The sequence below is a fragment of the Ictalurus punctatus genome, chromosome 29 (genome assembly GCF_001660625.3).
Source record: "Ictalurus punctatus breed USDA103 chromosome 29, Coco_2.0, whole genome shotgun sequence".
Taxonomy (NCBI): Eukaryota; Metazoa; Chordata; class Actinopteri; order Siluriformes; family Ictaluridae; genus Ictalurus; species Ictalurus punctatus.
Window position 1 is genome coordinate 7,461,187 of NC_030444.2, and position 25,287 is coordinate 7,486,473.

A 25,287-nucleotide genomic window follows, 5' to 3' on the forward strand; every position below is an offset into this window, starting at 1 on the left:
ATCTTCCTACCGTGTCATGATCATTCTCTACTGTTTTCAGTTCCTCAATTAGTTTGTGTATTAAAGTCTCGACGTGAAGTCTTGTCATGTATTTAGTTTCGCTAAGGTCTGAGCCTTGTTCTAGTTTCCCCATTTCCTCATTTCGATCCTCGCTTGTGTTTCCTGATGTCTGATTATGGATTATGGTTTCTGATGTTGCCTTCCTGTTGTCTGACCCCACTAAGGATTAGGACTCTTGGATTTGCCCTAAATTAAGCTCACACTGAGTTAATGCGCTTGCGTCCTGCTTCTCACCGCATGTTATACCTGGACTGAAAAAGTAATTCTGCTTCACATTAATAATTCATCTAAATAAGGGCTGAGTATATAATGATGGACCGACTAAATGTAAAACTACGTACAGTCCCCTGGATAAGTATTGGCACTCATCATAAAAACAACACTGTAAAAAAACCCTTACACATCATAATAAACATTTTCCACCTAAACAACAGGAGAAACTATCCGTGTTCTAACAACCAATCATTCTCATTTCACCTACTTTTTTTTTTTTTTTTAACATAAGAGTATTTTCCCCCAAAATATATGTTCCACAATTATTGACACAACCCATACGGAATATTTAAAATTAATGCAGACAAACTGTCGGTTTTGAAAAACCTGAACCATATCCTATTTTCATGGGGCATAAATATGTGGTTGCACAAAAGTAAAATCCATCCATTAACATGAGGAAAACTGTATAATTTTTAACAAAAAGCCATATGGTGTTTGACCTTCACAAATCGTGCAATGAATATAAAACAATCCATAAGTAGCTGAAATGCCATTAAGCACAATTCTGGCCATAATAAAACGTTTCTCCACGTGAAACAGTTGGCAATTTGGAACTGTCCCACCACACAGAGAGGATGTTGGTGAAGGAGGGAAACAAGAGTTTAGAGACAGTTTTGTTCGACTCTTGTGGCTTAGAAAATGAACTGTTAAATGTTGTTAAATTTCACAACACGCTGTTTGTAAGCATCATTCAGGAAGAAAGAAAAAGCTCTTCCTGAGAGCATCTCCCAAAACGGAGTGCCTGTACTTCACCCAACTCCTGCTACTGTACGTTGTGGTCAGACGAGACCAAAGTTGAACATTTTGGTCATGCACTCCATTAACATGTGTTGTCCTTTTTATATATATATATATATATATATATATATATATATATATATATATATATATATATATATATATATATATACATATATATATATACATATATATATATATATATACACATATATATGATTTTTTAAATGAAGGGCACTGTATTGTAATTATGCCAACATGAGTTTAGCGTGCAGTCCTGTCAGATCGAGGAAACTGGTAAACTTCATGTTCAATTCATCTGCAATGGATGAAAATAATGATGCGCTTGCAGAAAAGAGGTGATCAGCCATACAGCTCACATTAATCGACATATTTGGGTGAGGATACTGTACACTAACCAACCATAACATTAAAACCACCGACAGGTGATGTGAATAACATTGATTATCTCATTACAATGGCACCTGTCAGGGGTTGGGATATATTAGGCAGCAAGTGATCAGTCAGTTCTTGAAGGAAGAATGGGCGAACATAAGATTCTGAGCGACTTTGTCAAGGGCCAAACACATGAGCATCAGAACTGGACCGTGGAACAATGGAAGAAGGTGGCCTGATCTGATAAATCACAGTTGTGTGTGATTTGCTTACCTTGGGAACAAATGGCACCAGGATGCACTATGGGAAGAAGACAATGTTGTTCTGGGCAATGTTCTGCTGGGAAACCTTGGGTCCTGGCTTTCATGTGGATGTTTCTTTGACATGCACCACCTACCTAAATATTGTTGCAGACCAAGTACCCCCCTTCACTGCAACGGTATTCCCTAATGGCAGTGGGCTCTTTCAACAAGATAATGATGACAAAGAGTTCAGGGTGTTGACTTGGCCTCCTATTCCCGAGATCTCAATCCGATCGAGCATCTGTGGGATGTGCTGAACAAACAAGTCTGATCCATGGAGGTCCCACCTCGTAACTTACAGGACTTAAAGGATGTCTTGGTGCCAGATACCACAGAACACCTTTAGAGGTCTTGTGGAGGCCATGCCTCGAAGGGGCAGAGCTGTTTTGGGGGCACAGAGGTACCTGCAAAATATTAGGTAGGTGGTTTTAACGTTATGGCTGATCGGTGTCTATCTCTTAGGGTATCATCCAAAAAAAAAAAAAAAAAAAAAAAAACACTCTCAAAATATAAAATTCTACAAAATGCATAATTGGTTCTCTCAGGATGCATTTCTGCTTGTTTAATCAACCTGCATCCCTTACAGTGAGGCGACAATGTGCTGACAGTGCTTGGCCCAAAATGAGATAAAAGTGAGGAAGGAAGCCAAGGTTAAGTAAAGCAGCAATGTGGAGAGTCGAAACCTGATTTCAAATCAGGAGACTCAAAAATCATCAAAATGGGATTATTAATCCCAAAATTACAGACACACATTATTGTGGAACATTGCACAATGTGGTCTACTCTAGTGATTAATGTACACACATCAATTCTTTCCAGATTATCTGCTTTGGAGAAAAGCTTAGATGATGACATTGGGACAATTTTTGTTTAAAAAAAAAGAACACTAAATAATGAATGGTTTCAATATTGAATGTAAAGAATGCATCACTATGTGTTTATAATGCCTTAATGTTCTGCGGCCTCATGATGTTTGTAAGCCACTAACTCTGATATATACTACAGAGTGCATGAAAATCTCTCTCTCTCTCTCTCTTTCTCCCTCCCTTTCACACACACACACACACACACACACACACACACACAAAAACACTGGCCCAAGATGCATCACTGACCTACATACAGCTGTCCAGGGGCACCGACTCATCCAAATTAATGAAATGTCATTTAAGAATTGAAGAAAACTTCACAAAGAATAATTCTGTCCTGAGGCTTTCATGCTGATAAAACACACGGAAAGGTTATACAGTTAAGTAAAAGCTACCATGCCCTGCCCAGTCCCACGTTTTGGTTGTGAGGAAACCCAGCTGACAAAGCTAAAAATTGGTGGATAATGTAATATAATAAGACATAATAAGTTAGTTAAACCAGGGGTTCCCAAACTTTTCCAGGGCAAGGCCCCCCAAATGGCATTAACATTTAACCGAGGCCCCCCTTTTGCAAGATGTCTTTAAAACACATTAAAAATACCGGCGACTTCTGAATATATACCCCTTTTTTTTTTTTTTTTTTTTTTAAATTAATAATTACGTTGATGTCTTGTCTGTTTAGCAATTAGAAAGTTAGGTATAGTAAATGTGATTTTAATATGTCTTCTTACAAATAACATGTTAGAGTAAAGCATATTATATATATATTTATTTATTCTTCACACCAAATTGTTGAGGGCCCCCCGGGCTCCCCCTAGCGGGGTCGCAGCCCCCACTTTGAAAACCACTGAGTTAGACAGTTACATGCTTTAAAACAGTGTGAAGCAAACCAATATATGATCATGACAGAATGATTGGATTGGATGGACTGACCAAACTTTTTATGAATAAAACTATGAAGTACACTTATAAAACATCAAAAAGCCTACATCTTGCACACATACAGTATTATGGCTTCATTACCTTAATTTAGCATCACATGGATACATCATGTAGTGCACACTTAACTAAAATAAAATAAAATGCTAAATAATAGGATGTGCTGGATCAAGTGCTATTTTCAAGCTGCTGAATAATGAGGGTGAAAGCCATATTGTTAAAGTAAACCAAAAGTTGCAGTGATTAATGTGATACTTACAACTAGGATTATTCATGCAGCAATAAACATATGTTTATTAAATGGCATCTTCTCATTCAAATATCAATATACTGGACTTTATGTTCACATTATAGTAAATTTGACAGCAAAGAAAAAAACCTGTTTCTTCAGTCCACTCAATCTTTTGGTCCAGTCCTAGAAGGTCAGGAAGATGACTACTCCTCTGTAAATTTTGAGGCCTGAACTACATACAAAATTTGAGTAAGTGAGTAAGTATCTGACTCTGCATATGAGGAACTTTCCCCACTTAAATAATGACATCACTTTTGAGCTAACTCATGAATATGGCCTTCCGTATCCAAATACCCTCAGTCACCAATGTTATTTTCACCTACCACTGGGGTGTCCAATCTTATCCGTTAAGGGCCGGTGTGGGTGCAAGTTTTCATCCCAACTAAGCAGGAGCCACACCTGATTCCACCTGTTTAATCAGTTGATCATGGCTTTCAATAAACTCAGGTGTGGCTTCTGCTTGGTTGGAATGAAAACCTGCACCCACTCCAGCTCTTTGTGGATAAGCTTGGACATCCCTGACTTACTGTACAGGTGCATTTGTAAGTATGCAACTGTGGTCCATCTGTTGCTATGTTAAAGAATTTGAAAAAATAGTGCTTGTCCATTAGTAAGTTCAAAAACTAGCTGAACTATTTAGGATTCTCGATTAAAATTTGCAGTGATGCTACTGTCAAATGAAGATGAACAAATAGCTTCGCTGTTAGCTAAACAATTAGCCAGTTAGTTAATTATGTGTCATTATTGGGGCATCACTACTCTCATACACTCACAATACTAACTGTGGCCTGTGGAGCTCCAATTTAGCTGGATTTGTAACACTGATTGTGATTTAAAAGGGCCTTATGTCACACAGTGCATGTCTGGTTTTAAAGGCAGCATCATGTCGGAGGCAAGCATTGGAAAAAGGAAGGCTTGTGGCGATGCAAAGCTCCGTGGGAGTCAGGAGAGTATTTTTAGAATGATATTCTTACAAACATCAGGGTGTCGCAGACAGGAGTCCAAACACAACAGACTAAAACATTTTACTCTGGGGCAGAATCAAATGGTTGATTTTTTTTAGACCAGGGGTTATCAGTTTGACATGGATTAATATCCATACTCAAACACAGGTACATCATACGACGTGGATTAATATCCATACTCAAATACAACTACATCATACGACGTGGATTAATATTCCTACTCAAATACACCTACATCATACGATGTGGATTAATATCCATACTCAAATACACCTACATCATACGACGTGGATTAATATCCATACTCAAATACAGGTACATCATACGACGTGGATTAATATCCATGCTCAAATACACCTACATCATACGACATAGATTAATATCCAGTACACTAGTATAAACTCATCCTGAACTTGGACAGCATTAAACAGAACCATTTGAAACATTTATTTATGGACCTATTTATAGATGACTATAAATGTTTACTTACACTTTTATAATGGTTATAATAGTTAATAAGTTTTATTTTTTCTTTTACTTGAATGGTTTTGATTTGTGCCTTCTCATATTTGGAACCTTTATTACTAAGAACCTGTCTGTGTTTCCCAAAATGTAAATAATAAAATAATTCATCATGGGATACTGTGAAGATAGAGATAACAGAGGTAGATAATTGATATAGATAATAAATCATTAAATACATAAAAAGAATACATATATAACAAATACACGCATACATGAATACACACATTTTATCATTCTATAAGAAATTTTCCTATTCTGGTAACGTCTGACCCCCTGCTACTGGGGTGTATTATGACAGGATTTCATCATTATTCTCTACTCAATGCAGTATTAAAGCCACAGCGAGGAATCCGAGTACAGCAAATTGGCAGCCTGGCCCTGAATTTCCTAAACCACTAGGGAATGAAAACATGGATATGCCTCCTTTTTATAGCTGATACATGCAACAGTACATCAAACGACATTTTTAACAATTTACTTGTGAATTTGGAGTAGAAAAAAGAGGCATTAAAATACTTTTTCCCCTACTATAGGTTACTGTCATGTAAAGCAGAGAAGGGACTCTGAACAACAGTTCCCAGCAGCCACTGCACCTCACCGCATCACAGTCACATGACCACCTGCACCTGAATCTCATTCTTGTTAATGAGCACTAATGTGTATATAGCCACAGTTTGCACTGTACTCCTGGTCTTATGTTTGTCTTTCTTTGCTGCTGTCTTTGTTGCTGTGTTTAAGCATCTAGTATATGTTTAGTTTTTACCCTAGTGTTTTGCATCAAGGTCATAGTGTCTTTATGTGTTTTGTTTTGTTCTTTATTAAACTTTAGTATCTGCACTTGCATCGGTGTCCACCTTGAATTCGTGACAGTTACAGTAATTTAGCATTTGGAAAACAAGGCATTAGCTATTTTTTGTACGAGAATGACAGAACTTAATTCAATCGAATACATTTCTGCAAACCAAGGCAAAGTGTAAGTAGATAATGTCTGTGCACCAGAAATGCGTGCACGCCACAGCGAACCTGAAGGAAAATGTCTCCTTTTTCAAATGTTCTTATTTTTTGTGTCTAGTTTAAAGTTTTTATGTGGTTTTTGAAATGAAATTGGGCTGGAAAATTGGCTGAAACTTGGCAACCCTGGTTATTAATTCTTCTGTGTGCACCTTGCTGGGAAGCATACTGTGTGTATCAAAAACAGCTGAACAAAGGTACATCTAAAATCGATCAAAACCAGCTGCTAGGCTGCACGTTGGCCTAGGCCTGTTATGCTAATTACGTTAGCGACTTATCGGATATATGGACATGACCTCGATCATTTCTGCTGTTCGTTTGAATGAATGTCACCAACAGTTTAGTCATTTGTGCTGCTTCTGTCCTCTCACCTGCTCTAGGGCTGTCAAATTAAAACTCAAACTTTGAATATTCATCGAATTTAAGATAAAAAGCAAATGTGAATGCAAAAACTGTGCATCAAATTTAAGATGTACACCAAGTACCAACACTGATTTTAATTAAAACATACTTTTGAAAAAAAAAGAAATGCAAGATATTAACAATGCACTAACTATGTTGTGTGAAGAAGAAAAATCTAGAAAGAAAAAGTTGTAGTGTTTCAAATAATCCAGTCGTAGTCAGTAATGTCGGGGATTGAGCCATTTTAAGCTGCGTGAGCAGAAGCTGAACAGTGAATGAACAGCGGTAAACTGAAGCGCTTTACTAGCGGGTTAATTAACTCACCCAAACGCATCCTATACACATATGAGCTTAATCAGACATCTACACAACATAAACCTAATATTACAACTTGTTTCTGCACAAAATGATGTGAACGCACAAGTGAAGCTGAACTTAAGTAAGGCGCTAGTTAGAACTGTAAATCACGTTGTGAATACGGACACTAAAACACGGACAACGTATAACTAAAGCATAAAGAATTCACAGTATTGTATTACAGTAGTGTACTCATTGCAATGTTATTGTTAGGTTTTCACAACAAGAGCAGTTTTGACATGTTTCTGTTGATATATAAATATGTATAAAATGTGTGAATATATGGTTTGCCGTTGATTAATATTCAATGCCATATTAATCTGAGTAAAACTGACGAAAATGAATAAATATGGCATGACGAAATATTGACTAAATTTAAAGGATATTTTTGTCAGAAGACAAAAACTATGTCTGAAAACAGGGTGGAAAATTAACACTGGAACTGGCCTGAGAGCCTAGATTAATATTTAAATTTTGTGATTTTATGGACTTTAATTGAAAAATAAATGCACTTTGTTGACAGCCAGGTTTGTTCTTTGCATAACACGGAGCTGTTTGGTTTGTATTTGTACGTTGATCGGTCTTCTGGACTGTTGATTTGCAAATATGGTGCTCACTAGTAGTTTCCCTAGCTGAAATAATATCTTTAAAATCCATATTTAACTGAAATTTATAATTATATCAGTGGTATAAAATGTCTTAAAATGACAATAATATTGTTTACCACAATTATTTCTGGAACAATATATCGCCCAACAAAAGTAGTTACTGTGACAGGCCTATGATGGATGACTGCATATGCTGTGGACACTCAGATGTCTGATGATTACGGGGTCACTCTAAAAATTCACTACATAGTAGGCTATTTCATCGAGTCACCTGCGATTACTTCATAGCTTAATTTCTTTTTGAATTCATCAGATAGACGTTTTAGTTAGTGAAAGCTTTTTCCAGCTGGTGCCCTAACACAGGTCTCTAGTGTGCTGCGGTAAACGATCTTATGCCAGGTGCTATGCATGGTGCCCAGAGGGGCCAGATGGTAGGTCCACGGTTTCAAATGACTGTGCATACACACACACACACACACAAATTCTTCTGAGGACCTTACGTTGACATAATTATTTATGCTATTAATGTATTATTAAAGTTAATTCATGCTCTGCCTTTACCTACATGTAAACCTAACCTTAAGCTCAGTAACCAAAGAGGAAGCCTTTGGCAACTTTTTTTTTTGTAAAAAAAAATTGTTTTCCCCATGGGGCTAGCCAACCTTTCAGATACATTATATGGCCAAGGTTTGTGGGTACCTGACCATCACGTCCATACTGTATGTGTTTCTTCCCAAAACTGTTGCCACAAAGTTGGAAGCAAACAATTGTCTAGAATTTCCTTGAATGCTTGTAGTTTTACAATTTCCCTTCACTGTAACTAAGAGGCCCAAAAATGGTCCAGCATGACAATGTCCCTGTGTACAAAGCAAGCTCTATAAAGACAATGTTTGCGTGACCTCCTTTGGGATGAATTGGAACGCCATCTGCACACCAGGCCTCCTCACCCAAAATCGGTGCCTGACCTCACTAATGCTCTTGTGTCTAAATGAGTATATGGGTATATCCCAATAGTCACGCTCCAAATAGCGTTGGTGTTACGGTACCGCCGGCAGATGGCGCTGTGGCGACAACATGCATGAGCAGCTTGAGAACACGCACGTGCACGTGATTGAAATGCGCATGGACACTAAAGCTGGGTTAAGTGTCGCCAGCTGTCGGCAATCAAGAGACTGTTTACTTAAACCCCTTGTGGTGTTGCGCATATGGCGCGGCATTAAAGTGACAAAGTATCAAAGTGTTGAAGTAACGTAACGTCCCATAAAGCAACGTAACGTAACGTCAAGCCAAGTAAAGTAAAGAGGAGAATGAACTAACAGAAGACGTATGTATAATGTATACATTATAATGTATAATGGTGCCAGGTTGTGATGTTGCCATGCTTTGTCTGTTTTCCTGTTACTTAGTTTAAACCCTGTCCTAGTTGAGTATTTGTATCCTGTAGTAGTCAAGAAAGTTTAAGTCCTGTCATAGATAAGAATGTTGATGCCATGCCCTAGATAAGAGTGCTTATGCCACGCTATAGTTAAATGAGATGTTCCTGCTCTTGTTAAATGAGAGGTTCCTGTTCTGGTTAAATGAGATGTTTCTGTTCTTGTTAAATGAGATGTTCCTGTTCTTGTTAAATGAGAGGTTCCTGCTTTAGTTAAATGAGATGTTCCTGCCTTAGTTAAATGAAATGTTCCTGCCTTAGTTAAATGAGATGTTCCTGCCTTAGTTAAATGAGATGTTCCTGCCTTAGTTAAATGAGATGTTCCTGTTCTAATTAAATGAGATGTTCATGCTTTGGTTAAATGAGATATTCATGCTTTAGTTAAATGAAGTGTTCATACTCTAGTTATATGAACTGTTTATGCTCTAGTTAGATGTGTTCCTGCCATTGTTAGAGGATTGTTTCCTGTCTTGTTTATAGTTAAATCAGAACTGTTTGAGTTAAGTTTCATGCTCTTTGCTTGAGTTAGAATTTTATGTTTAGATCTGGTTTCCTGCCTCCTCGTGTTTTTATTTAAGTGGCACAATAAAAACTGATCTCCTGCGCTTACTTCCTGTCTCCAAGTCCTGTTTCGTAACAGAATGCCGCGTGCCTAAACATGGAAGTAGCAGGAGAGCACCTGTCGGGAGGCACTCGGACTACTGGCTACAAGTACAAGTCCATGCAGTTTCCACAGAGGACAGCCGCCGAACTCCCGCTGGAAACGCCTGGGTGGGGACACCAACCGCTGCTCTTCCTTTTCCACAGCTAGGTGTAATTTACCAGCCTGGCGCCCCCCCAAGCCTACCAAGAAACAGTGGCTGGGCTTCCTAGTATCCTGGTTTTATGGCCCGGCCCAGGATTGGGTAGAGCAGCTGGCCCGTTCAGGGTCTAGTGCCCTCTACGACGTCACCCAGTTCTCGGAACTTTTTCTGAAGGAGTTCTCACAGCTGGGGCAATCAAACCGCCTAGATGTACTGGAGAAGGGATTAGAAGTGATGGACAAGAAGGACTGGCCATTCCACCTCTATTACGCATGGCTGGACTTGACAGAAGCAGCAGCTTCTCTTCAGGTTCCGGTCGACGTGGTGGAGAGGACGTCTAGATGCATGTCTGAGGGCTGCCGGAGGGAGACCAAGCTACAATGCCGTACCTGCAAAAAGCTGGATCTCCAGGAAGCACTCTACTGCTTAAACGAATGCTTCAAGAGCAGCTGGCGGGAGCATAAAAAACTACACCGGAGATCCCGTGAAGAGATCCAACCCAAGGTCAACAGGGCGGCATTGGGGATCCCGTCAGAGGTCAACCAGGTGATCTCAGAGCCCCAATTTGAGACCTGCGGGGAGGTCTCAGCCCCAGAGCTCCAGCCCGAGGTTAACCTGGCGACCTCTGGGCCCCCATCTGAGGTCAACTTGGCGGCCTCAGAGCTCCAGCCCGAGACCTACGGGGAGGTCTCAGCTTCGGAGCTCCAGCCGAGGTTAACCTGGTGACCCCTGGGCCCCCATCTGAGGTCAATACGGCGGCCTCAGAGCTCCAGCCTGAGACCTGCGGGGAGGTCTCAGCCCTGGAGCTCCCGCCTGAGGTCAACACAGCGACCTCAGAGCTCCAGCCTGAGACCTACGGGGAGGTCTCAGCTCTGGAGCTCCAGCCCGAGGTTAACCTGGTGACCTCGGAGCTCCAGCTAGAGACCCGCGGGGAGGTCTCTGCTGCTGAGGAAGCTGTCCCGCTGCCCTGTTCTGCTGAGGAAGCTGTCCCGCTGCTGCTCTGTCCTGCTGAGGAAGCAGTTCCACTGTCCTGTCCTGCTGAGGAAGCAGTTCCACAGTCCTGTCCTGCTGAGGAAGCTATCCTGCTGTCCTGTCCTGCTGAGGAGGCTGTCCCGCTGCTCTGTTCTGCTGAGGAAGCTGTCCCGCTGCCCTGTCCTGCTGAGGAGGCTGTCCCACTGCCCTGCCCAAGAAGCTGTCCTGCTGTCCTGTCCTGCCGAGGAAACTGTCCCGCTGTCCTACCCTGCCGAGAAAGCTATCCCGCTGTCCTGTTCTGCCCAGGAAGCTGTCCCGTTGTCCTGTCCCGCAAAGAACGTCTTTCTGCTTTCCTGCACCGCTGAGTACGCTGCTCTGTTTGACTGCTCTGCTGAGTATGGCATTCCGTTTGCCTGCCCCACTGAGTACAGTACTCTGTTTGCCTGTGGCAATGAGGATGTCACTCTGTTTTCTTGCTCCGCAGAGAAAGTCAATCAGCCTTCCAGTCCCGTTGGGGACGTCACCCAGCCTTCCAGTCCCGCTGGGGACGTCGCCCAGTGTTCCAGTCCCGCTGGGGACGTCGCCCTGTGCTTCAGTCCCACTGGGGGTGGTGCTCCGCCTGTCTGCTGCCCGGCGGAGGCCGCCTTGTTTTCCAATGCATCAAGAGACAGATTACAAAGGGGCCCAGGACCCCCATGGGAAGGGGGTTTTTGGCGCTCCGGGAGAGGCACCTTTGGAGTGGGGTTCTGATATGGTACCACCAGATGGCGCTGTGGTGACATCATGCATGAGCAGCTTGAGAATGCGCACGTGCACATGATTGAAGTGCGCATGGACACTAAAGCTGGGTTAAGTGTCGCCAGCTGTCGGCAATCAAGAGACTGTTTACTTAAACCCCTCGCGGTGCTGCACACATGGCACGGCATTAAAGTGACAAAGTATCAAAGTGTTGAAGTAACGTAACGTCCCATAAAGCAACGTAACGTAACGTCAAGCCAAGTAAAGTAAAGAGGAGAATGAACTAATAGAGAAGACAACGGAATGTATAATGGTGCCAGGTTGTGATGTTGCCATGCTTTGTCTGTTTTCCTGTTACTTAGTTTAAACCCTGTCGTAGTTGAGTGTTTGTATCCTGTCGTAGTCAAGAAAGTTTAAGTCCTGTCATAGATAAGAATGTTGATGCCATGCCCTAGATAAGAGTGCTTATGCCACGCTATAGTTAAACGAGATGTTCCTGCTCTTGTTAAATGAGATGTTCCTGTTCTAGGATTGTTTCCTGTCTTGTTTGTAGTTAAAGGAGAACTGTTTGAGTTAAGTTTCACGCTCTTTGCATGAGTTAGAGTTTTATGTTTACATCTGGTTTCCTGCCTCCTCGTGTGTTTATTAAAGTGGCACAATAAAGACTGCTCTCCTGCGCTTACTTCCTGTCTCCAAGTCCTGTTTCGTAACACCTGGAAAGCCTTCCCAATCCATGATTCCAGTCCCAGCTGAAGAGAAGCAGCACCATAGCACAATGCTGCTGTCTTGCTTTTGTGCAAAACATACTGTATCTTTTAGAATTATGCCCAAACTGTTCTACATTTACCTCATCAGACCATAACACATTTTGCCACATCAATTTTTTTTTTTTTTTGTGAGAAAGGGCTTCTGTCTGGCCATCCTACCTCGTAGCCCACACATGTGAAGAATATGAGAGATTGTTCTCACATGCAGGGAGTGACCAGCACTTGCCAGATATTCCTGCAGGTCCTTTAATGTTGCTGTAGGTCTTTCAGCAGCCTCCCTGAAAGGTTTTCTTCTTATCCTTTTTTCAGATTTGGAGGGTTCTGTCCAGTTCTCCGTAATGTCACTCTGGTGCTCCATTTTATCCACTTTTTGATGAAGGCCTTCACAGTGTTCCATGGTACAGCTAATGTTTTGGAAATTATTTTGTACCCCTCTCCTGATACCCTCTCAATACCCTTTGACAATGAGATCCTGTACATGGTTTGTAAGCTTTTTGTCTACATGGTGGTGTGGGGTTCTTCCAGGCATTGTTAGTTAAGGTCAGAGAGTTCAGAACATCTGCATGATTGGCTCATCTCCTAGTTTACTGAGAGAAAAGTACAGCTCTCTTTGTGTAATTAATTAGTGTAATCTGATGTTAAACTGCAGAGCTCCTGTGTAAAATCCACCCATCCATCCATTTTCCATATCGCTTATCCTCAAGGGTATAACCATGGTATGGACATTGGGGGGTCCAAGCCCCCAACATCCAAAGTTTGATACTGAAAATTTGCATATTTAGAACATAGTTTTAGGATTACAGTTACCGTTTGAATTCACGTGATTTCTGAGTGATAGAAGCTCCCACAGCATGGGGAAATTTTAGGGTGCTGTGGACGTCCTGTGGGCAGATGAATTCTCTGTTCCATAACCTACCATGAAACCTACTATACCAAGTAGAGGCAAGCTAAGATGTGTGCAGGCAAACCACACATGCTAAATCTTAATTTAAACACACAATCATGACTTTTAAATAAACTCAGAAAGGATGGCTACCTATGAAACCAAATTCAACACTATATACAGTATCTCACAAAACTGAGTACACCCCTCACATTTTTGTAAATATTTGATTATATCTTTTCATGTGACAACACTGAAGAAATGACACTTTGCTATAATGTAAAGTACTGAGTGTACAGCTTGTGTAACAGTGTACATTTGCTGTACCCTGAAAATAACTCAACACACAGCCATTAATGTCTAAACCGCTGGCAACAAAAGTGAGTACACCCCGGAGTGAAAATGTTCAAATTGGGCCCAATTAGACATTTTCCCTCCCCACTGTCATGTGACTTGTTAGTGTTACAAGGTCTCAGGTGTGAATGGGGAGCAGGTGTGTTATATTTGGTGTCATCCCTCTCACACTCATACTGGTCACTGGAAGTTCAACATGGCACCTCATGGCAAAGAAAGAATTATTGCTCTACATAAACATGGCCTAGGCTATAAGAAAATTGCCAAGACCCTGACACTGAGCTGCAGCACGGTGGCCAAGACCATACAGCGGTTTAACAGGACAGGTTCCACTCAGAACAGGCCTCGCCATGGTCTACCAAAGAAGTTGAGTGCACGTGCTCAGCGTCATATCCAGAGGTTGTCTTTGGGAAATAGACGTATAAGTGCTGCCAGCATTGCTGCAGAGGTTGAAGGGGTGGGGGTCAGCCTGTCAGTGCTCAGACCATACGCCGCACACAGCATCAAATTGGTCTGCATGGCTGTCGTCCCAGAAGGAAGCCTCTTCTAAAGATGATGCACAAGAAAGCCTGCAAACAGTTTGCTGAAGAGAAGCAGATTAAGGACATGGATTACTGGAACCATGTCCTGTGGTCTGATGAGTCCAAGATAAACATATTTGGTTCAGATGGTGTCAAGCGTGTGTGGCGGCATCCAGGTGAGGAGTACAAAGACAAGTGTGTCTTGACTACAGTCAAACATGGTGGTGGGAGTGTCATGGTCTGGGGCTGCATGAGTGCTGCCGGTACTGGGGAGCTACAGTTCATTGAGGGAACCATGAATGCCAACATGTACTGTGACATACTGAAGCAGAGAAGGATCCCTTCCCTTCGGAAACTGGGCCGCAGGGCAGTATTCCAGCATGATAACAACCCCAAACACACCTCCAAGACAACCACTGCCTTGATAAAGAAACTGAGGGTGAAGGTGATGGCCTAAACACTATTGAGCATCTGTGGGGCATCCTCAAACAGAAGGTGGAGGAGCACAAGGTCTCTAACATCCACCAGCTCCGTGAAGTCGTCATGGAGGAATGGAAGAGTACTCCAGTGGCAACCTGTGAAGCTCTGGTGAACTCTATGCCCAAGAGGGTTAAGGCAGTGTTGGAAAATAATGGTGGCCACACAAAATATTCACACTTTGGGCCCAATTTGGACATTTTCACTTAGGGGTGTACTCACTTTTGTTGCCAGTGGTTTACACATTGATGGCTGTGTGTTGAGTTATTTTGAGGGGACAGCAAATTTACACTGTTATACAAGATGTACACTCACTACTTTACATTGTAGCAAAGTGTCATTTCTTCAGTGTTGTCACATGAAAAGATATAATCAAATATTTACAAAAATGTGAGGGGTGTACTCACTTTTGTGAGATACTGTATGTTGTAAATACAGTTTCGCCACGGATGCTTCCAAGCAAAGGTGTTCAAAGGGAAAAACATTTTAGGAAATTTTCTAAGAATGTGATTCAAAGATGTAGAATCTTTACAGACACATGCAAGCAGGCTACTTCAGATTCACCTCTTACAGTAGTGAAAACGCAATCAACATAAGAAATGGTTAATTTACTCAAATATTTTTCTATTTCAACAAGACCCACTAGATGGTGCTAAAATGCAAGAAATCACACCTGCCAAATAAAATTATGCATTTTCCAGTAGTAGCAAATATAATAACTTCTAATGGGTACAAATTACATATCCAAAATATGTTAACAACCAATGCTGTACTTGAACATATGACAGATTATTCCTTTATCAATGAAAAAAAAAATCGCAATAGACTTCCAATAGATGTCCAACTGCATTGTGACCAGGTACCATTATTTTCCCAGAAGAGCAATGACTCACTTAGATGATCATTTTAATTTGATAAACTGAATATTCTGTTTGTGTAACTGGTGTCATTTATTATGTAACCAATATATATCGCAAACTGCCATAACTAGTTCTAAATGGATAACTACAATATGGCCACAACTCAGACGTTAGTTCCATATCTCCCGTTGCCAAGATAGCACATCTCAGCATATTATTCTGAGCCTTATATTTGTAAAATCACTTTGTTGTCCTTAGCCCAAATGTAGTGTAAAGGAACGAAATGCTGTGCAACTTTCCTCACTTTCACTCACATTTATACAGTAACATTCTATCACAATGTGAGGGTTCACAACGAACTTGGCAGGAGGATATGCAAGTGAGTATAACGTTAATGGTCAAAAACTGGAACTGACGTTAGCCTAGCCTACTTCGTGAGTGTACAAATACCAAAAGTTAATTGACATTAAGAACAAACCAAGCCATGGTATGATGCCTTCTATACTAAGCTAAGGTTACCTAATATTTAGGTATCTAGTTACTTACTGTCTGAATAAAACCTCGTATGTTCTGATGCACTTTCTATGCTTGGCTGCTGTCTCCATTTCTTACAGACTGAGTTGCTAAAATATATCAACGAACTTGCATTGAATATGGGAGCAACCAAGTGTACAATTTGGGGGGGCACACACCTATTTTCCTTAACAAATGGAAATATATTATAAAGGAATAGACAAATAAATAGAATAGATGAAGAAAAGACAAATCCGTTCGCAGGGTTCCTTAAAGGGGGACATATAGAAAGTATTTTGTACTGTATATTGGGGGGGACAGATTGGTATTTCCTCAACATTGTGGGGACACAACCCCCCCAAAGAATGCGTGGTTACGCCTATGTTTATCCTACACAGGGAATGCTAGAGCCTATTCCAGGGAACTCTGGGCGCAAAGCAGGGACACCCTGGACGGGGATGGGAGGAGCCCATGGCAGGGCACAATCTCACACCCATTCACAAACTATGGACAATTTGGAAATGCCAATCAGCCTACAACATATATTTTTGGACTGTGGGAGGAAACTATAGTACCCGGAGGAAAATCCCAAAGCATGAGGAGAACGTGCAAACTCCGCACACACAGGGTGGAGACAGGATTCAAACCCCCAAACCTGGAGGTGCGAGGAAAAGTGCTAACCACAAACCCCTCATAACCCCCAACACCCCCTTCCCCCAACCAAACACAATAATCTAAAATAATGAAAGTGTGAAGATTACACTTAAAAAATGCCACACAACACCTCTTCAACAGACATATTACTACTAGCACTATCAATCCTATACACAATGGGCCTATCAATACACATCTCACTCAAAGTGAAAATCACCTTCTTTATGCCCTTGTACATCTAGAAAGCTCAATATCAACCCTACCCCCATTTAACTGCCACTTTAACCTCAAAGTAAATCCATGAGCCATGATTCAGCAGCCTTTCGAAAAGCTGAGTGTTTGCTAGATATGTCTGCTTAGGGACCGTCACTGGGATTTTAAAGTGGCTAACTCAAGCAAGCTATGAAGTATTTTGTAGTAATTTGTGTTATTTTGTTGTATGCTAGCACATTTTGCTTACTGAGCTGGTAAGGAAATGCAGGGATCTTAATGTAGCACATGAGAGACTGCTGGGTTTTAAGTTATAGAAAATCAATAAGTGAGTCAAGGGCAGAAGGAAAAGGGAGCAATTACCGTCTGGATGTCTCCATTTTAGCTATCATGGCATAAGTGGCTGAAGAGGAGAAGTCTGAAGAGAAGTCTGAAGAGGAGACACAGCTATATGTGGTGTATAAATTGCTATTTACTATTAGGAAAAGAATTAGACTTGTACACTTATGTTACTCTTTCATTCACATTCTCTCTTCTTTTCATTGCACGTGAACCAAATCATAAGCCCTGTAGGGGGGCATGGTGCCTTAGTGGTTAGCATATTTGCCTTGCACCTCTGGGGTTGCGGGTACAAATCCTGAATTTGCCCCATGTGCATGGAGCTTGCATGTTCTGTCTGTGCTTTGGGACTTTCCAAAGACATTTCTCAAATTGTCCCCCCCTCGTCCCCCACCATGTGTCCTGAGTCTCTTGGGATAGGCTCCAGGCTCCCCTGAGACCCTGCGTAAGATAAGCAGTACAGAAAATGGATAGGGCTGGGTGATATGACAAAAATATCATCTCACGATACTTGAGGACATTTCTACAATAAGCGATGCATATCATGATATGTAATTTAACTAACAAACTATCCACAAAACAGTAGTAATATAAACGCTAAACTGACTTCAATGATAATTTTCTTTAATGCCTACAAAGACAAAGAATTTTTGTTTTAATTACATGAAAATCAACAGCATCCATTCAGTACCATTTTAATTAGTAATTATTAAAACATAAAAAATACATCAACGTACCAACGATATCTCAGAAAAGTCTATCGTGTAATCATTTATCATGATATCGTTATTATATCAATATATCGCCCAGCCCCGGATGGATGGACAAGTCCTGGAGGGGAACAATACCAGCATATCATTTGCCTTAGACAAGTATTCAGCAGTCTGGAATTCTGTACCAGCTATTGTGGTTATAGAGACTCAATCGTGAGCTCATCTTGCCTCTCGTGACTCAGAGAACAGTAGGATAAGGATGAACAAGTGTGGGCCTAGAAGATGAGAGAACAATATTGAATGCCCAGCTATGACTCACATGCAGACAACATGGCATTCTGGAGTGAGAATGATGAGCCTTGACTTGCCATATCTTCTGAGTCTTATGCAGCGTTACGAATTGTTTGCAACATCCTTGACTTTTCAGATCACCTCATTCCTTTCATAAGATTTGCGACTTTATATGTGAGATTAGAAGTGGAGATAAGACAGCTCAGATCATTCTGATGTTCTTCAGTTTGCTATGAATCACATGTTCAATGAGATTAGCAGGTATAACGAGGTATGATATTATATCAGGCCCTGCACAACTGAAAAAAAATCAATCGCATCACACAAACGTCAATGTAGACTGTATTTCACCCATGCTGTTGAGAAACCGCCACCTGATATTGCTTACCACGGTCTGTAGTTGTGTGTCTACTCTAAAAATAAATGTTTTTTTTTTCTTTTAAAAAGAACCTGTGCACAGTGCACTGAAATCCTGCAATCACAGCCATGCTGACTTCCTGTTTCCTATTTAAAGTACGATTTCAATGAAAATGTTCACAGACTCATTCATTAACAAAAGATGAACGGCATGTGAAAAGATAATTATTATTATGAGATCACAGCATTATATGAAAGGGGAAGGAAACACTCCTGATGTATTCTATTAACATGCATGAGCAATGAATCAATGAGATGGGGGATACATGTGATTAATAGTCACAGAGATTACTACACAATTAGCAAAATATCAACGTGTGATTTCACGTGCGAGAGTAATGGTTTCTAGCCCAATCCCTGGAGACTCCTTGACTTGAGTGGTTTCATGTTTTCTCTGCTGTAGCACAGATGAGGTGCTGATAACTTGCATCAGGTGCATTAGGAGAAAAAAGCATAGAATCATAAAGAAAATAAACAATAAATAAACAGGACAGTTTGGTAAAATAATTGTAAGGCAAATAAATTGTGTTTACCTTAAACAAGGAAACATAAGGAAATGCTTGAGTGGTTCAGTGATGCGATTTTTTCAGTCTGCAAGCTATCACAGATGTGCCAATATTTTCATGTATCATTGGCAAGGAGTAACAGTCAATGACAGCTGCCCCCATCTCTCCAACTGCTCTCATGTTTATTTTGATGAGAAAGCAGGACTTGGGGATCAGGCATGTTCTGTTGGGGACCTCAGTATGGAATTAAAATTTGTGCCAAAAGTAACAAAAGTAACCAAAAGTACCAAAAGTAACTTTTCAAGAAACGAACAAAAATACACAATGAGAAAGAAGAAACATTCTGAAATGGAAAACAGTGAACTCAGTGGCAATAAACAGCATTCTTTGTTAACAGGTTCCTTTGTGCTGAGCTTCCTTTTCGCTAATTGTGGTTTATGAATGCAATGCCAGGATGCTGATGAAGATGGCGATGCTCCGTGCTGCTCCGGAGAGCTCATCTCGGAAAACCATAGTCGCAAGAGATTACCCAAACCTCAAATATTAATTACAAACTAATATACTAACTGAGTAAGTAATTAATTTCCACTACAAAGTACAAACACTGTGAGTAAACAGAGCACTGCATCCAGAACGCTCTCCAAAATTCACACCACTGAAGTGTCTACTAGAGTATATTCATCCTTGAATAGAGCTAATGGTGAGCATTAGCCCTTAACCATGGTGAACAACGAGCAATGGTGACTCAACAGTTAAGGCTCTGGGTTACTGAGCCAAAAGTCATGGGTTCAAGCTCCCATTGTTAGGCCCTTGAGTACGGCCATGATTGATTGATTGATTAAACTTTATTTTATATTTTAGTAATATTGTCACAACAGCACATACACAATAATAAAATAAATATAAAGACATTCACAACAACAACCATAATTTTACAGTATCAGTTCTGCAAGGCATTATGATTATATACACCAAATTATCCTATAATATAATCCATCATCTTGTATAGCACTGATTGTACAGTCTAACAGCAGTTGGTAAAAAAGACTTTCTAAATCACTCTGTGTGACAGCGGGGATGAATTAATCTTGAGCTAAATGTACACACTAATGCTCGAACTGTTTCATGAAAGGGTGACAATCATAATTCTTTATAGATACCAATTTATCAATCATTCTACCATGCCCAATCTCGTCTATAGTGGGTAACACACTCCCCACAACAGAGCTTGCCTTCTGTGTGAGCTTATTTCATTTGTTATTCTCCTTTTCCAACAATGCCCCTCCCAAACATGTGACAGCATACAAGATCACAGATGATACTACAGAATCATAGAAGGTCTTTAGTACTGGACATACCTCGAAGGATCTCAGTCGTCTTAACAAATGAATACGACTTTGACCCTTCTTTTAGACTTGTATCATATTGTCAGACCAATCAAGCTTGTTATTGAAGTATACGTAAATGTTGTTACAATCCCAATTTCAGACCCTCTTATGTTTACTGGTACAACTTGCTGAGGATATCTACTAAAATCAATCACAATTTCCTTAGCCTTACTAGCATTTAGTCTAAAACCATTTATCTCACTCCAGTCCACAAAACTCTTTAATAGCTCTACATTCATCCTCATCGTGGTCTGTTAGACAGCTGATTGCTGAGTCGTCAGATAATTTCTCAAGGTGACAGGATTCAAAGTTGTAATGAAAGTCTGATGTATAAAAAGTAAACAAAAATTAAGTCAAAACCATTCCTTGAGGGACTCCAGTACTGCACTTCACTACTTGAGACACACAGTCATGCATCCTCACATACTGTGGTCTATTAGCGAGATAGTCAGTTGACCATACTCTGATGTACTCCAGAATTTTCTATCTTACTTCTAAGTAGTGTAGGCTGAATAGTAATAAATGCACTAGAGAAATCAAAGAACATCATTCTAACAGTGTTACCTGGAGTCTCGAAGTGACTTACTGATGTAAGAGATAAATAATTGTATCATCAACCCCAACACCAGTTTTACAGGCAAACTGTAGTTTATCCACAGCAGCATACATCACCTGCTCAATATGGTTTAATACCAATATCTCAAAGACCTTCATCAACTGCGTTGTTAAAGTAATTGGTCTGTAATGCAAAAACTCCGTAGGGTTTGTTATCTTAGGTACTGGTACACACAATGTCTTCTGTAAGGCGGGTACCCTTCCAAGCGCAAACTCAAATTAAAAATATAATGAACCACCCCACAGCACTGATCAGCACAGGCTTTAAGAACTCTAGGACTGATACCATCTGGACCTGCAGGTTTCTTCTTAATCTTAATTCTCTTTAACCCACTTCTAACTTGCTCCACTGACATAGAAAACCAAGGAACATACTCACAAGTGGGGGGAAAAAAGATGGATTTAGAGCTGGAGATGGATCTGATGAAGAAATCCACAGTATTCCATTTAGTGAGGAATGTTTGAAATCATTAGACCCACTATCAAATATATTAAAAAATAAGTTTAGTTCATCTACCCACGTCTGACCACCAGAGGCAGTGTACCTCCGTACTTTATTTTCACATCCTATTTAAATCTTTCCAAACCTGTCTCACATTATTTTTCTGTAATTTTTGCTCCATTTTTAACTTATAGCACTCTTTCCCCTCTCTAATTGTAACTTTTAAAACTGTTTTAATACTTCAGGGATGCTGTATCATGTTTGACCCCAGCTTCCTACCAAGCTGGGATATGTGAAAAAAAAATTTCATTGTGCTATAATATATATGTGACAAAGGCTTCTTCTTCAACTGACTCAGTGATATAAACTGTGTGTTGAATTGGTATGAACCAACATTGCATTGTCATATATTGATAATTGTAGTTGTTTTAATGTTGGTTTTATTCAAAAGACCAGGGCAGACTAACAGGTGGGTCGAGAGCAATCAGGAACAATAATCAGTCTGATAAAAAGTCTGGTGATCAGGAAACTTGTAAACTAGGCAAGGATAATAATCAGTACTTTCTTTTTTAAATGAGGAAGATGAGAGAAAAGATTTGTAACGTCACTGGCAGAAGCATGAGTGACTGAACATTCGCACTGAACATTTGTCTGGGTTATTTAAAGGACTGGGTGTGACTGTGAACAGGGTGCCTTAATAATCAGGGGACTGTGAACAAGGATAGGCTTCTTGAGATGGTCATGGTCATGTGATCATCCTTGTGGTTTGTTGGTAAGGCGGGTTTGATGGGAATTGTAGTTCAGGATTTCAGTAGAGATCAGTCCTGGCAAAAATGTGACACTAGCGTGCTGAGTATGTGCTATCTGTTTATAATCACTCATTATCACGATCAATCACTGTTTGTGAAAAACACAAGTAGGTCACTACACAGAAACAGCATAAGGCACAGAAGCACCTCCATATTTGCATAACATGAATAAGCAAATGTGAAACATAAGTGGCAGTAATGTAAGTGAGGCTGATATTGGACTCAGGGATCTCTCCTGATGCACTGGAACAAACTAACTGCCACTGCAGAATAAAATGCACAAAAGCAAATACATCATTATCAATCTGTGAAAAATATGTAAAAGACGGGACACAAGGAGACCGTTCTGAGCCTTCGAAATCAGCACAGAGGAATTTTTGACCGTTTTGTCACGCAGGAAGCAAATTTTCAGATGTTTCAAATGCTGGGCATGGAGAAGTGATCATGCATCAGAGAGGACTGGTTTTAATGGTTATTATTCTAAGCAGATGTTTCTAATGAGTAGAAAGAAGCATTAATCTTTGGTTGAACTGTTTTAAGAAACCTTACCTTTTGTAGACTAGTGGGGTTCAGCTGGGTTTTGTCTATTATTTTGACAGCCACCTGTATGGAAAAAAGTTACATAGCAGTTATGTACTGGCATTTTACACACTCTACGTACCTACACTTACATTTATTCATTTAGCTGACGCTTTTATCCAAAGTGACTTACAAATGAGGAAATACAAGCAAAGCGATATATCATGCAGAGAACAATACAATAGTGCTACCATACAAGATCTTTTAATTCTAGAAAAGTTCTAGAAAAGCAAAGTGAGCAGAGTCCAGGTGTAAGTGTCAGAGTAAGCTTTTTTAATGTGGGATAATGTGGGGTTGGCATTTTAGGGGTTAGTTAGGTGTTCACAGAAGAGTTGGGTGTTTAGCTGTTTTTTGAAGATAGTGACAGATTCTGTGGTCCGGATTGAGGTTGGAGGTTAATTTCACCACTGAAGGACAGTTAGTGTGAAGGTTCTGGAAAGGCACCTTGAGCCACGCTGAGTAGGCAAGAGGCTTTTCTTTCGTACCTCTAATATATATCATCTACATGAACTCAACTCCCATTGCACATATCATCTCCTGTAAAAAACAAACATTTTCTTTCTCTAATTCAGGTTTTAATACTGTGTTTTATTGTGATACAGTGAGAAATTATCAATCTAAGAAAGTCGATTATGATGTTTTATTATCTCTGTGACTAAAACTAGGAGAGTTTTTCAAAATAATAACAGAAATCATGATCATGAGTAAAATTCCTCTAAATTTCATAAAATTTGCTATAGTTTGGTTATTTTGAGATTACTAATCAATAATAGAATTTTATAAATGCAAATTATCCTACTGATACTGGAAATTTGGCATACAGTGCCCTCCACTAATATTGGCATCCTCAGTAAATATGAACAAAGAATGAAGTGAAAAATTGTCTTTATTGTTTAAACTTTTGATCATTTGTTCAAAAAATTCACAAAAATACTCTGCTCTCATGGATATCAAACAATTGCAAACATCATAGTTTTATATATATATATATATATATATATATATATATATATATATATATATATATATATACACCTATAACAGATTTTTTTGATAAACCTGTGTTGTGTTTGCAAGTGTTTGATATCCATGAGAGCAGAGTATTTTTGTGATTTTTTTTTAACAAAAGATCAAAAGGTTAAACAATAAAGACGATTTTTCACAGCCTTCTTTGCTCATATTTACCAAGGATGCCAATATTAGTGGAGGGCACTGTCAAATGCAGGGGTGGACGAATAACTTCAACAGCTAGCCCGTCTTTCATATTCCAGTGTGAAGCAAAACAAATAATTTGTACAGTAAAAAACAAAGCAAATGAATTGGCCTTGACGTTCCAATAGTTTTGGAGGGGACTGCAGCTGAATTCATGATTTTGAATCTGGGTTCACGATGTGTTTCCTCTGAATACCAAACACAATAAATAATCATGGGCTAGAAAGAAATCAGTCCCAGTTACACTTTTCATACCATTCTGTGCATTCGTCCCTATGAACTACCCTAGGGGCGGCTGTGGTTCAGGTAGTAGAGCAGGTTGTCCACTTATCATAGGATTGGCGGTTCGATTCCCGGCCCACATGACTCCACATACCAAAGTGTCCTTTGGCAAGACACTGAACACCAAGCTGCTCCCGATGGCAAGTTAGCGCCTTTCATGGCAGCTCTGCTACCATTGGTGTGAATGGGTGAATGAGAACAAGTGTAAAGCACTTTGGAACCACTAAGGTTAAAAAACTGCTATACAAGTGCAGACCATTTACCATGAACACTTTCTGTGCTGCATCTAGTTTAAGGTCATTTTTTGCTGGCCATTTCAGAACATTGTTTTCAAGCCTGGCAACGGTCTAGAGATCCACTTGAGGAAAATAATATTTAAAAAATAGCAAACAGGTGATTACTAGTGTAATCATTTTGCAAACCTAAGGTAAGTGGACAACCCGCTCTACCACCTGAGCCACAGCCACCGGGTGTGATGGGTTTTTGCTGGGTGTTCCCGGTATGCAGTGGTTAGTAACTACCAAAAGTGGTCCAAGTAAAGTCAACCAGTATAGGGGCAACAGGGATTAAAGTGTTATATTATCTTAACTCTTGTCATCGAGGAACATCACAGATCATTCCATCAAGAAAACTCAATGAATGATTTGAAATGTTTTTAAATAAGACAAAGGTTGGGAAAAAGAAGTTTTGCTCTTAGCTGTATACTCCGAAGTGGCCTTAAATGTGGCCTTCTACTTGCATATGGTGATAAATACTGTGCATTCCAGCTA

General features: G+C 40.1%; 1 protein-coding gene across 1 annotated transcript in view; it reads right to left on the minus strand.

Annotated features, from left to right (window-relative positions):
* The window catches only part of LOC108260538 (serine/threonine-protein kinase MARK1), a 76,943-nt gene that overhangs the window by 21,636 nt on the left and 30,020 nt on the right, over positions 1-25,287 (minus strand). The window contains exon 3 of the mRNA XM_017460917.3: positions 22,994-23,047. Coding sequence (XP_017316406.2) covers positions 22,994-23,047 — 54 coding nt within the window. The remainder of the gene's footprint in view (positions 1-22,993; positions 23,048-25,287) is intronic.